The following is a 17,890-nucleotide window of genomic DNA, read 5'->3' as shown; positions in this document are numbered from 1 at the left end:
CTCATTATCAGCAAAGTCTACGAACAAATCCTACCCTCCCTCATATATGTTCTAAGAGATGCCAGGGAATTGATCTCTGCAGGGTGGTGGGTACAGTGCCAACAGGAGTACCATCTTGAGGGGAAGCATCCCAGGAGACCTGCCTAGAAGCAAAAAGCTGAGGGTTTAGTGGACCATGGCTCACCTCCCAACAAGGCCTTGTATGGAGACACCGCAGGAGCACCAGTGTGGACCAGGTTTAACAGGTGAGTAGGGCTAGGGATAAAGTGCTCCAAGACAGGCAGAGAATGCTGGGGTAGGGAAACAGGGTAGGTAGTCCAGAGCCTATAAAGGAGGACCAGGGATCAAGAAGACACTAGACACAGGCAACCAGGATCCAGGTTGACTGTGCACATGTAGTCTGTGGGAACTTGGACCACATATCCTGGCGGAGCTGGGCAAGGGGGTGCACTTAACGGGTGGGATTCAAATAATCTTGACCAAGGCTTTCCCACAGGAAAGCAAGGCTGATGATAGCAGCTACCACTGGACACACTAGCAAGCCCTGAGTCCTACGTGTTCTAGGCTTGTGTAAATGATGTCTGAGCGTTCTTTCTGTAAGCATCACAACAACCCAGGAGGTCACAGGTGAGGAAAATGAGCTCTAGGAAGGGGAAGTGACTTGCCTAAGGTCACACTGCTAGAAATAAGAGCGAGGATTGGAATCAGGTCCTTTCTGACTCACACTTGACCACTAAGGTCCATGTGATAAGATGAAGGGAAAGAACCCAGCTGGCAACAGGTGCTCATGAGGCAAGATAGTCCCTGATCTCTCCCTTTGGGGCATGGGCCATTGTGCCATCTGATCAGCCAACCACAGAAGGGACCCTCAGAAGAGGGCTCATAGAATTGGAAACCCCCCAGAGATATTTTCCTCCAAAGCTGTCACTGTCCAGATGAGAAAACCAAGGCTCAGGGGCCCAAAGTCATAGCAGGCGGGTGGCAGAGCTGGTCCAGGAGCCAGAACTCTTGGTTGCCAGGTAGGGCTCAGTCTTTTGCAGCAGGCTGGCTCCAGAACACCTTCTGCTCTCACCCTCCCCAGCCATGGCCTTGAATGGACTCTCAGATTCTTGCTGGCTGAAGGGCATAGCCACTCCCTGGCAGGCTTGGATGATGAGAGAAGATATACGTGAGTGTGGCATCAGGTTATGTGTTCCAGTGACTGATTTTTTTTGTCCTTCTCTGTAACTGGCTGGCGGACAATGCAGAAAGGGAGCACCTGCCAGGGCAAGTTCTGTGCCCTGCCTGAGAAACAGCAACTTTTGGGCCCTGAGCACACGACTGCAACACTCAGATATACTGTGCAATTCAGAGTAAAACAAGGACCCTAACCTGTAACTTAAGTGTAAGAGGGTCCAGTCAAACTTGGATATTTCCTAGGATGGGCTAGTTGAAAGATGCTTTGAAATACCAAAAGCGAAATTCTTTCAGAAATGATTATTGGCGCCCCTGCTGGTGCCAGGTGGTGGCCCAGCACCTGCCTGGTGTGTGTGTTGGACAGTCCAGCTCCGCGTGGCAGTGAGAAGCCACGTGCCACCTGTCCTCCCAGGTCATAGCATCTGTGCTTCCATTTGCACAGCGGTGGAGCAGAGGAGGGAAGAGAAAACAGCTGGAGTTAATGGCCCCTTAGGACCCCTCTGGCCTTGGCTCTCTGTCTTCCTACCTCTCTGATGCCCTACTCTGCCTCATCTGGGACTGTCAGCCACAGCTGCCTGAGGACAAAGGTGCCCAGGGCAATGCGGTTTACATCCATTTGGGTCTGAGAAAATCCCAGTGGGCTATCATCTCAGGATGGGGTTAGATATCAAGGGATAGCCCTCTCAATTTGGGACAAAGAATTTTCACTCTTTTGCTAGATCCTTGGGTCTGACTTCTGGAACATTTCAAAGGCGGCTTTGAATTGACAGATACCAGGTCTTGATTTAGCACTCACCATATAGAACTCAGATAAAAATTTGAAATATAGAGTGCTTGGGTGGTTCAGTTGGTTAAGCGTCGCGATCAGGTCATGATCTCACAGTTCATGGGTTTGAGCCCTGCATCAAGCTCTCTGCTGTTAGCGCAGGAGCCTGCTTCGGATCCCCTGTCCCCCTCTTTCTGCCTCTCCCTCACTTGCATGCTCTTTCTCTCTTTCTCTCTCTCAAAAATAAAGTAAACATTTAAAAATATGAAATATAGGGGCGCCTGGGTGGCGCAGTCGGTTAAGCGTCCGACTTCAGCCAGGTCACGATCTCGCGGTCCGTAAGTTCGAGCCCCGCGTCAGGCTGTGGGCTGATGGCTCAGAGCCTGGAGCCTGTTTCCGATTCTGTGTCTCCCTCTCTCTCTGCCCCTCCCCCGTTCATGCTCTGTCTCTCTCTATCCCAAAAATAAATAAACGTTGAAAAAAAATTAAAAAAAAAAATAAATAAATAAATAAAAATATGAAATATAGACTTATCTGTTATCAATGAAAAAAAAAAACAAAAAGGGAAATAGAAAACCTTAGTCCTAGTATTTTTCTCCCTCTGAAAAGTTGAACTTCTGGATCTCAGGAAACAAGGCATAGAAGAAAGAGCCCTGTTTTGGGAAACAAAGGCCTGAGCTCTGGTGGGGGCTTTGCAACTTGCCTGTGGCACCTGGGAAAGCCCCTGCCCTTTCTGTGCTCAGTCTCTGGCCTGTGGGGGGAAGTGGTGGGACTTGAAAATAAAAGTGTTTTTTCCAGTTTTTATATTGGTGGTCTTACGCATGAGAGGTGTTTTAAGAAGAGGGGCATCTGGGTGGTTCAGTCGGTTAAGCGTCTTCGCTTCAGCTCAGGTCATGATCTCATGGTTCAAGAGTTTGAGCCCCACGTTGTCAGGCTCTGTGCTAACAGCTCAGAGCCTGGAGCCTGCTTCAGATTCTGTGTCTCCCTGTCTCTCTGCCCCTCCTCTGCTCATGCTCTGTCTCTCTCTGTCCCTCAAAAAATAAATAAACATTAAAGAGGTGTTTTAAGAAGAGAGAGAATTTAGAAGTGACTCCAGAAAAATCATGGGGACACCACTCATGGAGTCACCAGGATCAACCAGACAGGAATACCAGTTATCAACATGGATTTCTCAGGGTCGCTTAGTCCAAAGTGGAGGGTGAATCAGTATTTCTTTTAGCTCAACCCCCCAGATCTGTGGCTTGAAAACATTCCCTTCTGATTCCTCTGAAAGGGATTCTTTTTTCCTTTGAGGTGCTACTGCAAACCAGTTTCTCTTTATGGACAATGCCTCCCAGGGCACATGACAACTTCTGCCCAGGCGCGAGTCAGCCTGCTGGGTGGGGGGCGGGGGGCAGGGGGCATGCAATGGTTAAACAGGAGCACCTGCTGAGCTGAGGCAGCCAGTGGGAAGATAAGTTCAATGGAGTCACACAGATATTGTCTTGGATTCTTTGTTGCTGCCCAATTGCGGGAGAATCCACTATCTGTTCCGACTCAGGAATGATTCTTCCCATCAAGAGCATTTTCAGCATTTCCCTTCACTGTAACCTAACAAAGAGCCCCACACCCAGAGACAGGATATGGAGACAGGCAGAACCACTGCACCAAGCGGCTGAGAGAGAAAGGAGAGATTCCCTGGTTAATAATTATGGTGGGAAGACAGCATGTTGCTATAAACCTTGGAGAAATCAGTTCTCCCTAGCAACTTGGTAACAAAGATGTCACTTTTTATTTTTAATTAATTAATTAATTAATTAAACAGTTTATTTATTTATTTTGCAGGAGAGAGAGGGAGAGAGAGAAAGAGAGAGAGAAAGGGAGGGGAGGGGCAGAGAGAGAGAGAGAGAGAGAGAGAGAATCCCAAGCAGGCTTAGCACAGAGCCTGACTCAGGACTTGATCCCACGAATCATGAGATCATGACCTGAGCTGAAATCACGAGTCAGACGCTCAGCCAACTGAGTCATGCAGGTGCCCCAAAGATGTTACTTTTTAAAAACTTAAAGCAAATGCTGGGGCACCTGGGTGGCCCAGTTGGTTAAGTGTCTGACTTCGGCTCAGGTCAGGATCTCATGCTTTGTGAGTTTGAGCCCCACGTGGGGCTCTGTGCTGACAGCTCAGAGCCTGGAGCCTGCTTCGAATTCTGTCTCTCCCTCTCTCTCTGCCCCTCCCCCACTTGTGCTTGCTCTCTCTCTCTCTCTCTCTCTCTCTCTCAGAAAAAAATAAACAATAAAATAAACATTAAAAAAGCAAATGCCAAAAGAAAAAGGAGCTTAGGGACATGGTTTAAGAGATCTGTTATCCCCAAAAAGGATGATATGGGACATAGGAAAGAGAACCAGTTCTTCCATAACACTTAATCCAACTACAATTAAATTATGTGATTCAGGGGTGCCTGGGTGGCTCAGTGGATTAAGCATCCAACTTCAGCTCAGGTCATGATCTCATGGTCTGTGAGTTTGAGCCCTGAGTCAGGCTCTGTGTCAACAGCTCAGAGCCTGGAGCCTGCTTCGGATTCTGTGTCTCCATCTCTCTCTGCCCCTCCCCTTCTGTCTCTCTCTCTCTTTCTCTCTCTCTCTCTCGCTCTTCCCCTCAAAAATAAATAAACATTAAATAATTGTGTGATTCATTGCTTAATGTCTCTACCACTAGAATTAGCTCTATGACATTGGAGACTGTCTCTGTCTTATTCAACTGTCTACTATATACCCAGCATGTAACACACGGTTTTGTATATTGTAGATATTTTTCCATACTTTACTATAAAAGAAAAGAGGGTTTCCTTAATTATATAGTAACCATCACATAATTATCATTCCAGAATCACTGATTGTTCTGGTTTCCAGATATGCCTGGTTCCCAGATGTTTCCCCTACCCACTTCCTTGGCATCCAGATTAACCCACCATGGAGACTAGAGCCTATAATGGATCAGAGGACTCCTCAACCATCTTCTACCTGGTGGGAATTCCGTCTCTACCCAAATCTTTCTTTCTTCCTATCTTCTTTGTCTTTCTCCTACTCTACTTACTCATCCTGCTGGGAAATGCCCTGATCCTGGTGGCTGTGGTGGCAGAGCCCAGCCTCCACATGCCCATGTACTTCTTCCTGATCAATCTCTCAGCCTTGCACATCCTTTTCACCACCATCTCCAAGATACTGTCCCTCCTCTTACTGGGGGACTGCTTCCTCAGCTTCCCTGCCTGCTTCCTGCAGATGTACCTCTTCCATAGCTTCTCCTGCTCAGAAGCCTTCATCCTGGTGGTCATGGCCTATGACCGCTATGTGGCTGTCTGCCACCCACTGCACTACCCTGTCCTCATGACTCCACAGACCAATGCTGCACTGGCAGACTGTGTCTGGCTCACTGCCCTCCTCCTGGCCACCACAGTGGTGGTACAGACTTCCCACATGGCTTTTGACAACACTGCTCACATCTATCACTGCTTCTGTGACCACCTGGCTGTGGTCCAGGCCTCCTGCTTAGCCCCAGGCTCTCATGGGCTTCTGCATCGCCATGGCAGTATCCTTCCTGCCCCTTGTCCTGGTGCTTCTCTCCTATGCCCACATCCTGGCCTCGGTGCTTCACATCAGCTCCCGAGAAGGATGCTCAGAAGTCTTCTCCACCTACAGCTCCCACCTCCTGGTGGTTGGCACCTACTGCTTATCCATTGCCATAGCCTATGTGGCCTACAGCGCTAACCTGCCACTCGACTTCCACATCATGGGCAATGTGGTATATGCTATTCTCACACCTGTCCTCAACCCTCTCATCTATGCTGAGGAACAAGAATGTCAAAGCAGCCATCACCAGAACGGAATGTCCCCAGGACCCAAAGAATGCTGGGAACCCTGATTCTACTCACAAATGTCAATAACAATAGAGGGAAAAGTAGACAATTCAGATAGCCAGATAGAACAATAATTCTCAAAATACAGTCTTAATTGTTCCTCCTCCGTTGTAATAATATAATGATTTTCTTTCCTTAATTCACAGATAAAATGTATAGGCTTTTTCTATTCAATTAAAAAATTTTTTAAATGTTAATTTATTTTTGAGAGAGAGAGAGAGGTGGAGCATGGGTGGGGTCAGAGAGAGGGAGACACAGAATCTGAAGCAGGCTCCAGGCTCTGATCTGCTAGCACAGAGCCCAAAGCAGGGCTTGAACTCATGAACTGCGAGATCATGACCTGAGCCAAAGTTGGACGCTTAACTGACTGAGCCACCCAGGCACCCTTAGATTTTTCTACTCAATTTTTATGTTGTGAGTCCCAATCTCATAAGACTATGAAAATAATTGTGGTCACATTTCCATTAGTTCAAACAATTTTGAATCTCAGAGATTTCAAGCATTTGACTAGCAAGAACTTCAGTCTTTCCCCTTGTATCTCTTTCTATCTATTCATATTTCTAGCTTTCCCCGGGACTGCTAACAGATAGTGTGAATCAGCCTTGCCCTCTCTGCTGTGGTAGCAACTTAGAAAGCCCCTTCAAGGAGAAAGTCTGAACCTGCTACCTTCTCAATCTTTGTTGCCTGAAAGTTCACTGCTGCTACAAATATTTTAACACGAGTCACACAGGAAGTTTACCTCTGGTATGTAGACATTCCTGTCAGAAAAGTAGAGTGTGTCCTTCCTCTAGCTGATGCTAAAACAAGGGTATTCCTTCCCAGACCTGTGTGAGCATCAAAGCGTGACAGTCCTTTTATTTCTCAGCCGTTCCACAACAATGGGGAGCTAAGTAGAGAAGCGTGACTTATTGTTAGTATGCTGTGTCCACGACCTTTACTCTTTCTCAAAATACAGTCCCATGTCTCCTCTTTCTGGCCTTAGCAGCCAGTCCAGGCTCCTCATTTCCTTCCCCTATGTCAAATTGTCTCACAAAGACCTGCCAGGCTTGTCCAGCCAGGGACATGCAGACCATACAGTGAAAGTGTCTGGGGGACCCAGGTGACAGATACCCTCATCTCTGGCTCATCACAGATATTTTTGTTCCAGTTTCCAGGATTCAAGTTTCTGACACTCATGGCACCAACTTTAACCATTTTCCTGTTGCATAAAACCCAGTGCAGCTGGGAATTCAATTGGTGATGCAGGTCAGCAAAGGGTATGGTTTGTTCCTGGACTCTGCATTTGGCAGTCTTGGAGATCCTGCTACAGTCAGAAAGGGTTTTCAGTCTCCTGTTTCAGTCTTCAGTTTCCTGGCCCTGGGCAACTGGATTCAGGGCTCACATTCTTCTATTCAAACTGTGTTCAATCTGCAGCGCTTCTTTCCCTCAGTCCTTGAACTTGGTGTCCAGATTTCCTTGGGACCGCCATCCTCGAGGTATAAAAAAGACAACTTAGTAAGTTGCCTTGCCTCTGAGTTCCGTAAGCTCTTAGAATTTAACCTAAGGACATGGAAAGGATTTTTTTTTCCCCTCCTTATTCCACTACTGCCTGGTAAACAACTCCACAAGTATCACCACATCACTACTGAAGTTCTGTCTTGTGTGACTGCTCTTCTCGTACCAAATTCAGTTTAAATTTAGTGCTTTGGTTTCCTGTGTCCCTGGAAGAGCCTCATGACATCTTGTCATCTTCACTTCCCCTCCTAGATGGAACAATGAATGAATCACAAGATGTCACAGAATCCTAGGCTAGTTCTACCCCACTCACTCTGTCCCTGTAGCCTCACCTGCCACGTGGCACAATCTCTGTATCTCCCAATTAAAACAATAGTTTCAACTTAAGTGCAACAAAGGGCACTATCAAGAAAGGGGAAAGACAATGCCCAGAATGGAAGAAAATTTTTGCAAAGCATATATTTGACAAGGGAGTAGTATCAGGAATATATAAAGAACTCTTACAACTTAACAAAAATGAGCAACACAATTCAAAGATGGGCCAAGTAATTAAACAGGCATTTCTCCAAGAAGATATATAAATAGCAAATAAGCCCATGGAAAAACACTCAACATCACTAGTTATTAGGGAAACTGCAAATCAAAACCAAAATGAGAAACCACTTCACACAAATTAGGATGGGTATTATTTAAACACACACACACACACACACACACACACACACACACACACACACAGAAAATGGCAAATGTTTGTGAGGATGTGGAAAGATTGGAACCTACGTGCATTGCTGGTGGCTCATGAATATAAAAGCCTTGCCTAGGGTCCGGCCCCTACTGAATGCTCAGTGTAGGACAATACTACAAAGGTGAGGGGGATTTCTGCAATGATGATAATGCACTTCATACAGTGCAACACTAAATTCCTGCTCATAGATGCTGAAAACTGTTCTGTGATTATCTTTGCACTTGTACTTTTCCTGTAAGTGGACAGGATGCCTCTGAGACCTGGTCTCCCCCAGAGGGACCCAGCCCAGCACAGGATGGATGGGCCTCCCACTAATACATAGACACATACCTACCTTTCCTCTCCCAACCTTCCAGATGCCCTAATTGGCCTCCAGAGGGGAAACGGATCTCATTGTAGGGCCCTAATTAATCCCTAGGAATTCGGTTCCCCACATTCTCCTCTTGTTCCACTCCAACTCCCCAGTTATTTGTTCCAGACAGGAAAGGAACTTTGCAGACTCCCTGAGGAAAGAGAAGCCTTGGGACGTGATCACATGTGTGGTCTGGACTGACTATTGTAATAAGGCCCTAGGAGACCCTGACTTATCAAAGCAGACCCTGAACTTGGAAAGTGAATGGTAAGGACCTCTTCCCCTCCCCTGTTCTGGATGCATGCCCACGCCCACTTTGCCCCACGTTAAAGGCATTTGTGTTGTTGCCAGGCTCCCCATGGGCATCTCTGCTCATACTGCTCTTTCTGTCCCACGGTTCTGGAGGCAGGGTCTGCCTGGCAGGTTGTCACTGCTGGAGGTCTTGCCCTGACAAGATCTACTTCTATCATGTACTTCTGCTCGTCCTTCAAAGCCCAGAGCTAATGCTCTTCAGTAAAGTTTTAGCCCAGTGCCAGACCACTTGGCCCTCCCTGAGGCACCCAGGGTTTGTGGCTCCTGGCAGAGCTCTTAGTGCTGAGGGCCTGGAGCAGAGCTGGTTGTGTGCTTCTGACCACAGCCCCAGGTCCATAAGTGAGTAGACAGATGCTGCATCTGAGGCAGAGGAGGCCTCCGACTTAGTTTTGTCTTACCATCATCTTTAGTCCAAAACGGATGTTCTGCATTGTGTTTGTAGCTGTTACTTACAAATGGCTTCTGTAGTCAAATAAAATGAGGAAACAAGACATAAAGACTTCTTTAAGTGCAGGACTCCTCAGAGCCTTTACTATGTTCATATCCACTGTGAATCTCTGAGAAGGTTATGAGGCTGCAACAGTTCCTACACTTTTTAGACTACAGACCTTGTTGACTCCTGAGCATCTGATGGGACCAGTACTCTGTTGAATCACTCGTGAAGATTCTAACATAGATTACAATTCACATTGTAGGAAAATCATTTCAGAGCCTCACCCTGTACCATATGCCAAAATAAACCCTAGGTGAGTTAAAGAATTGAGTGCAAAAATGAAACCATAAAAACTAAAGAAAATGCAGGCAAGGGCTGTGGATTCCCAGAGCCTGGTACGGAGCCTCACCCAGAGGGCTCTGTGATTATCTGTGGAATGAACGCGGGGTTTATGGTGTCACTGACAGACATGCTATGGAAGTAACATGCGATTTTGGGTCTTAAATAGGCTGTTTCAGTTGCTAGATTGATGAGGATTCATTTGGGCCATATTCCTCCTATGAAATTACATCTAGGAAACTAATAACCTCACACCTGGAAAAGCTCCCTTATGGCACCACTTAATGTGACCATCACATTGAGCCTGCATTAAATAGCCTTTCATCCAAAACAGTGCCTTCAGCCCTGAGACAATGGTCCCCTGAAATATGGAGAGGGACCTGTACTCTCTCAGCCTTTCCCCTAGTAGACCAGTCTTTCTCATCAGGACTCATTCCTGAACAGGGCCCTGTGGGTCTGAGAAACAACCCAATAGAATGTGTATCCTAAGCTCAGGTCTGGCCACCACCACCCCTCGGCACCACATGTCCTCTTGCCAATTCTACCCCTCTGGCATCCTTCCCTCCATTTCCATCCACCACCATTCCAATGATTTAGCCTCATCTTCTCTCCCTTCAAGAGTTGCTGTCTCTTGTCTCCAGGCCTATGAGCTGCAAGGGCGAGGACCAAGTGTCCCTGCCATCCAGCCAAGGAGCTCATTTTACTGAATGGGTGGCTACAACTGGTAGAAAAAGTCTTAACCAGAGATGGACATGATATTGGAACAGCTGGGGCAGGAAGCTGAGCCCCTTCCAGTGTCCAAGTACTCACCACCCCATGCCACAAGGGCAGGAACATGGCATGCTGGGTGATCGCCTGAGGCCCTATATTCTAGTGTCAGATCTGGTCCTAACATTCTGGGGCAACTGGGCAATCCTACCCTACCTAACCTGTGCCTCAGTCAAGTAAAGCATTGAGACCTGCAACCCCTGATGTGACAGAACCATCAGGGGGCCCAATGAGAAACTCAGTCAACAAGAGCCTCCCCATCCTTGATGCTTTTCTGCTGAGCTCAACCTAACCACTAAGGGAGAGGTGGGTTGGCCAGGATGTCCCTTTCACCCAATCCCCCAGAGTGTTTTGTCTCTTTCCCAGTTCTGCTCCCCACCCCAGACGGCAGGCACTGGAGGAGCCCTAGCCCTGGCTCTACACTGACTTGCTATGTGGTCACTGCCCCTTTCTGGGCCTCTGTTTCTCCATCTGTACAAAGGGGGATTATAGGAGGTCACCTCTGGGCCCCCTGTGGCTCAGACATTCTCTGGTTGTCAGCAGCAAGAGGGAGAAGTGGCAGTGTCATTCACACCTCAGGCTGTAGGGACTCCTTGGAACAGGTCACCTGTGGGGCTTGGAACTCCAGAAGCTCTGGAGAGGCTGGAGCAGGGGCCAGTTGGGGAAGGCCTGGTGTCAGAACTGAAGAGAAAGTAGGGGAAATGTCTGGAAGAACAGTTTGAGCAAAGGCACCAAAGAGACAAGTGAAGAGGTCAGCCTTAAAGGTGCAGATAGGTGGGGGACAGGAGGATAAGATGGGGCCAGGTCATGGAGGATCCCAAATGTCAAGGAAGCTGAAGAAGGGTTTGGCACAGGGTTAGATATGTGCTTTAGGAAGGTCATTCTGACCAGAGTATGGAGAAGGGTGGGCAGGAACTGGGACATCAGCAAAGAGGTTCCTGCATTGGTCCAGGAGAAAAAGGAAGTACTTTTCTTCCTTACTTACTCTTTTTATTACTATGAGGTGAGGTAGTAGCCACATTAGGAGGAGGGAGGGTGGATTGGGACACTTAGAGGGAGAGATGGCAGAACTTAGTCACTGACTGGCCCTGGACTCAGAGACCTTAGCTAACTCATAGATCACATATAGAAGCAGATAGGGAAAATGAGACCTGAGGATGGTCAAAGCCCTGCTGATAGTCACATAGCAAGATAGTGGTGAGACTGGTCTAGAACTCAGGCATCCTGGCCCCCAGCCCCAAACCCTTTCTCCACAAAAAAATAGAGGTAGGGCTACACAGGTTTCACAGAGCCTTGAATGCCAAGCCTGGGAATTTGGACCATTCCCACAAGCATTTGGGAGCCAAGGCTGATTCTTACCACTTGGCAACATTTCCTATTTCTTTGCTTTCCCACAACAGGGAGCCTTCCAGTGCTGTTGCGAAAATGCATGACTTGGCTACTTGTAGGTCACCCCAAACCCCTGAGTCTTCACATGGAAGACAGAGGCATCCCCTTGTCTTTACTAGGAGAAAGCACAAAGCCCAACAAGTAGAGATTCACCTAAAGCCACACAGCAAGTTAGTAGCCTGGATTTCCCCAAATCCCAGGGCAGTTCTTCCATTCTCTGGTAATGAAATGCAGAAGCCTGAAATGATGGGCCCAGAGAAGGAAGGGTCTGACCCAAGGTCATCCCAACTAGGTGGCAGAAACAGGCCCTAGAGCAGGGGCGAGAACCCCCCCCCACCCCCCCACCCCCCCCCCCCCCCCCCGCCCCCCCCCCCAGGGCAGCTAGCCAGCGGCCTCCCCCTTCTCACCCCTCCCCTCCATAGCTGCAATCCCGTGAGGATGTCTACGTCCTGACTCCCTCCCTCAGCCATCATTGTGCCCCCATCTGTCTTGCCGGGGGCCAATTCTGGGACATCTCCAGGCTGCCTTCAATTATGAGCCAATAAATATGAGATGTGCTGTGTGAGAGCTGCCGCTTGGGCCGCCAGCCCCACCCCCTGCACCCCTGCCAGCCTCTGCGCCAAGGAAGATTGGATTTTGTGCTGTTCATTTTTTATCTCTAGTCCATGTCGGATGGGGAGATACAGGACGTGGGCTGTAGATAATTTTATCCTTCGCCACTTATCAGGATCGGGTGCAGCACCGAGATGGGGTGTGTGATGTCCTCAGGTCGCCTGCTGCCCTCATGTGGGGAGGTCCCCCACCCAAGCCACCAGCCCTGGGCTTCTCTCTGCTGGGGCAAAGTGACTGTTGTAGTGCAGAGTCCTGGGAAGGAAGACAAGGGACCGAGGTTCAAGCCTGGGCCCTGCTGCTGACCCACTATGTGACCTTGGGCAAGTGTCTGAAGACATTCTGTGAGGCCCTTCTCTATGGCAGGCCCTGTGCAGGCAAGCAGGGGCCACAGAGCAGAATCAGACCTGACCCCTGCCTTCCAGGAGCAGGCAGTCAACTCCAAGTAAAACAGACATTCCCATGGAAGGGTGGGAGGCATTGGCACTGGGCATGAAGGGTAAGAATGTGTCAAGCAGGGAGTGTGGAAAGGGAGGGGCAGGAGACATTTGGGCAGAAGCAGAAGGAACTAGTTGAATAAAACATGGCAGAAGGGGGTGAGTAACCAATGTGTGCTCAGAGGCCTGTGAGTGTGGATGGGACACGGTATAGATGGAATAGGGGACCAGAAGAGTTTTAAGCAGGTACATGTCATGATCAGATCTGCATTTTAGAAAAATCTCTACACCTATTGTCAGAAAAGCAGATTTGGGGGTGGTGATGGAGAATGAAGGCAGGGAGTTCTGTGACGAAGCTGATGAGATCAGTGGTCCAGGAGAGAGAAGACAAGGCCCTAGATTAGAGCAATAATGTGAATCCAGAAATGACAATAATCACTACCATCGTTCTGATGAATCCTGCCAGTAAGTGTTACTACAGGATGGGCACAGCGTAAGTATTTACATCAGCGTTTCTAATCCTCAAAACAACTCTTCAAAGTCGGCTATTATCCCCATTTTGTAGGTTAGGAAATTAAGCCTTGGGTAAATTAAGAGTCACGTAGCCAGGATGTGGCAGAGGCAGGATTTCAACCCAGGTCTGTTCAACCCTAAAGCCCCATACTCTTTCAACTGTGCTCTACAGTTTCCAGAGAGTCAAAGAGAGCATAGGATCCATCTGATTTCTGTAGTTGTTTGGATGTGGAAAGCAAAGGACAGGACTCATGGAGGCTAGGCATGCTTCTGGCCAAGGAGTGGCTGACAAAAGGGTAGTCATAGTTGTGTGAGTGGATTAGGTCATTAGAGGGCGTGTATACAATGAAGGGAAGACCAAGGCTGGAACTTAGGAGAATTCCGGTCCTTAGAGGATGAGCAGCAGGAAGATAGATAAGGAATCAGTGTGGTGCAAAGTGATGTCAGCCCCTGAGGAATGGAATTGCTTCAAGGAGCAAATGATTGGTAAAATGAGAGCTAAAAACTGGGCTTGGGATGGGCAGACAGCAGTGCAGCAGAGAAGCTCCATACAGCAGTCATTGGGAACCTTAGCAATAGAGTCTTCATGGACACATGTTACTGAATGGTTTAGAGGTCTATACACATCCTACCCAGGACTCTGAATTCTCTCTCTGCATTAGGCCCGGGGACATCTTTTGAGGCTGGCACACTAGCGACTCCTATCCAACTTTTCCCAGAAATCCTGAGCCAGATGATGAAAGGAAAGCTTTAGGAAGAGAGACAGAGGGGTGCCTGGGTGGCTCAGTGGGTTGAGCATCTGACTTCTGCTCAGGTCATGATCTTGAGGTTGACGAGTTCAAGCCCTGCGCTGGGCTCTGTGCTGACAGCTCAGAGCCTGGACCCTGCTTTGGATTCTGTGTCTCCCTCTCTCTCTCTGCCCCTCACCCACTCAAGCTCTGTCTCTCTCTGTCTCAAAGTAAATAAACATTAAAAAAATATATTAAAAAAAAAAAAGAATCAGACGCTTAACCAACTGAGCCACCCAGGTCACCCAAAAAAGTTTTTTTTTAAAAAAGAAGAGAGACAGAGGAGAGATGTGAAGGAAAGAAGAAAGATTATAGGAGGAAGAGCTGAGAAATGGATTATAAAGATTATAGGAGGAACAGCTGAGAAATGCCTAAAGACCATTAGGGAGGTATGATAACAGCAAAACCACCAAGAAGAAAAGGAGACTTATCTTGACTGTTTTCCAATAATCATAGTTACCAAGAAAGAAGCCATATGAGCCAAGAAGAGTAAGAACTGCATGTATGCAGTAAAATGGGACAGTGCGAGTATTGGTCTGTTGCCTCTACGCTTGGATGCCATGTTGGCGGCTCTGACATTAGAGCACATGTGAGCAGAGGGCAGAACTCCCACGTGATGGAGAAGACTCGGCCCAAGTGCCATCATCAGATGGGTTTTACCAAAGTCTTCAGTGTTTGCCTTTGCTCCTGTCTTTAATTTTGAGGACGACTTTGTTGTAGAAGTACTAGATCTGTAACACGTTTTACAATTTGCATGTTTGATTGATGGTTTCTTTCAGCTGTTGATGGGTACACATTTTTTCCTCTGGAAAGGTGAGGGCACCGTCTCCCTATGCTTAGGGAAGAGTGGGAGGAGGGTAAGTCAGTTTGAAGAGGGCTGAGGAAGTGTGGACAGCAGGTGGAGAAACTCCAGAAAATGGGCTGTGATGACCAGGAGAGAAAGAGGAGTATCTACAGCAGAACCAGGGATGGGGGAGTTGCTGGCATGGGAAAGTCGCAAACATGTTGAGTACTTAAGGAGGAGATAGAGAACTTAAAGGTGTCTGGGGGACCGAAGGGTGGTGATTGATAGAAACTTCTGGAGGAAACAGGCAGAAAATGGGCTCCAGGGCCTTGAACTGCAGTGGGGGCAGCTCTATGGCTACTATGCTATAGCAAAGGGTCAAGAGCTTGGGGTCCCCAGTGAGAAGTCCTAGCTGTAAAACCTGACTCCACCAGAATGACGTGACTGTGGTTAAGTTACTTAACATGATGCAGAAGTATCAGGTCCTTGTTTTGGACACAGGGATATTGACAGAGCCTATCCCATAGAGTTATAATGAAGGTCCAATGAACTGGTACATGCAAAGTGCTTAGATCAGTGCCTGGCACATATAAAGTGCTTGATAAAAGTTAGCTGTTAGTAGTCAGTAAAAACTAGCTGTTAGCTAACTCATCTTGTAAAGCCAGAGAGAAGGTGGGAAATACCGAGTGGCCTATGGAAATGCCACTTGGAAGGGATTCATGATGCTGAGCTCACACCAACAGCTTGCCTCATGGCTTCACTTCCTCTCATCATGACAAACCACAGTATTTCCATCTGGATAAAGCTTTGACCCAAGGGGAACTCTGAAGGGTTCATCACACAAATGGGTAGAGCACCGAGCACAGGGCCAGGCATGTAGAGGTGCTCAATGAATACTTCTAGTTGTCACCTACTCCCTTCCCAGTTACATAGGCCTTGGCAGGAGGTCTGGGAAAGAGGGCAGAACTGGGGTCTGGAACTTTAAGCAGAAGAAGGTTTGCTGGGATGTGGGGTGGGGAGTGCAGGGCACCGAAAATGCTCTGGATGGGACAATCACCCCATCCCAAGTCCAGGCTGGCCGGGAGAGGAGGAGAGGGAGGTCAAGAAAAGTTGCAGGGGTGAGGGAATCCAAGGTTGGAGGCCTCCATGAGGGTGAAGGCAAAGGGAAGGGGCCAGGAGAAAGGTCTGTGGTGTGAGGGGGATTTCTGAGCTTCAAACGCTTCCAAGTACCTACCATGTGCCAGGCACCCTGTGGGGCCCTTTGTACGCATCCAACCTCAACCCTCATCTGCTGTACCCACACCACAGATCTATGAGGGCCTTGTGACCTCCTGATCATGGCCAGATTCCCTCTGTCATGCATATGAATTGGGAAGGGTGGGAGCATCTGGCAGTAAGAAGTAAAGACTCCAAGGTGGACCAGAGGGAGAAACCATGGAGTTGGTTGTAGACATGAAAGGTCACGTGCAAGCAAAAGTTGGACACAGCTAGCTGGGTTAGTGGGAGAGCTAGAGTTAGAATACAAGAGCATTCTTCCTCCAGAGCCCACTCCTTCTGCCCCAAGTGAAACAGGGCTGCTTCTCTTCATCCCCAGCTCTTACCCTCAGACCCTGTTGCTCCTGAGAGAGGGGGATGATAAATCCTTGAAAGCTCAGCCATAGCCCTATTAAGTGGGAGCAGAATCAGATACCAACAAGAGGCTCTCCTAGCTGCAAGAGGTGGTTGGACTCAGGACTGATCCATTCATTCCCCAAACCTGCCTTCCCCTCAGGGTCTCTTCTTAGGATCCCCCAACTCCTAGTCCCTCTTGGGTATCCCCATCCCACTGGGGACCCTTGATGTTCATGCAGAAAGTGCCCACAGTGGCTGGGCACCAAGGTTTAGGGCTCTGGGGGGATAAGAAGGGGCATGCAGGACCCAGACAGTGGGGAAAAGGGCCAGACCTGAGCAGTGAGGGTGAGCATAAAAGCTTCCCCAGAGTGGGTCCCGGGTCTACAGAGGGCTTAATAATCTCCTTGGATCCTCACAACTTCCTAGTAAAGTCAGCACCATCCTCCCCATTTTACAGCTAGGGAAACTGAGGCTCAAAGATATTGCCACCTTTCCAAGGCTACAAAGCCAGAAAGTGACAAAGTTGGAATTACCCCTCTGACCTCCTGACTCCAAGCCCAGGCTCTTCCTGCTGCTATAGCTGCTGGTCCTTCCCAGGAATAGGCTTCCTCCCAAGGAGCTCCCACCCCACTCTGCCATGAAACATGGAATGGCTATTCTCTGGGCCAGTGGTCTCCCTCTCTGGGTATCAGCTGAGTGGGGAGGGGTCCACCGGCTTGCTGAGGTCTGGCTGCCTACTCTTGCAGGGGGTTACAGATAACCACCACCAGGCCAGGCGTCATCCCAGCCACTCCCCCTCCTCCCTAATAATTAATCTCCAGCCAGCAGTCCCAGCTGCAGTGCTTTCATCATCCAATTACCGGAGCTGCTGGCACAATAAATCTTGGTCACACAAATGCAGGCAAATCTGCAGCTATTTTCATGGCCATTACTGTGCATAGGACATCAAGACTCAGGTCATTTGCCTTTCTGATGTGGAGTCCTGCCCCCACTTCTTCCCATCTTCTCCGTCTTTGTCATTTCTCATTGGGAGATGCCCCCCATCCCCCTTCACTGCAGATCCCCCCTAAGCACACATCCTCCCTTCCCCTCCCCTATCTGTAAGCAGAGGGGTCAAGATGGGAAGACTCTGTGTGACCTTGGCCAAGGCAGTTCACCTCTCGGAGCTTCTATTTCTTCACCTGTGAAACCAGAAATGACATTACTGACCTCATAGGGTTTTGTGAAAAACGAACATCCCAACTTTGGTACATACGTCACTGGTGGCACATAGGTGTTTGTCGGTGGTTTCTGCTAATTTTCTTTAATAGCTACATATTTATTTTAGGGTGTATTAGGAAAAAATAAAACATATCAAACCTTTGATTTCATGAGTACTATTACTTAGGAGATAGTGAAATTAGGCATGTACACAAAATATGCTAAAGAAAAATATTAAGAATACATGGATTTAGCAAAAATCACCGAGGAGGCATGAAAAT

At 48.3% G+C, this 17,890-nt stretch overlaps 1 protein-coding gene across 1 annotated transcript; it reads left to right on the top strand.

Annotated features, from left to right (window-relative positions):
- Nucleotides 1-4,888: 4,888 nt before the first annotated feature.
- On the top strand, nucleotides 4,889-5,859 carry LOC121039172 (olfactory receptor 2AT4-like). Its single transcript, XM_040489101.1, is given in 3 exon segments — nucleotides 4,889-5,466; nucleotides 5,468-5,758; nucleotides 5,760-5,859. Coding segments are annotated over 3 exon segments (969 nt in total).
- The last annotated feature ends 12,031 nt before the right edge of the window (nucleotides 5,860-17,890 follow it).

Source organism: Herpailurus yagouaroundi, unplaced genomic scaffold, assembly GCF_014898765.1.
Source record: "Herpailurus yagouaroundi ecotype Mexico unplaced genomic scaffold, PumYag 180, whole genome shotgun sequence".
Classification (NCBI taxonomy): domain Eukaryota; kingdom Metazoa; phylum Chordata; class Mammalia; order Carnivora; family Felidae; genus Herpailurus; species Herpailurus yagouaroundi.
This window is presented reverse-complemented; position numbering and strand designations above follow the sequence as displayed.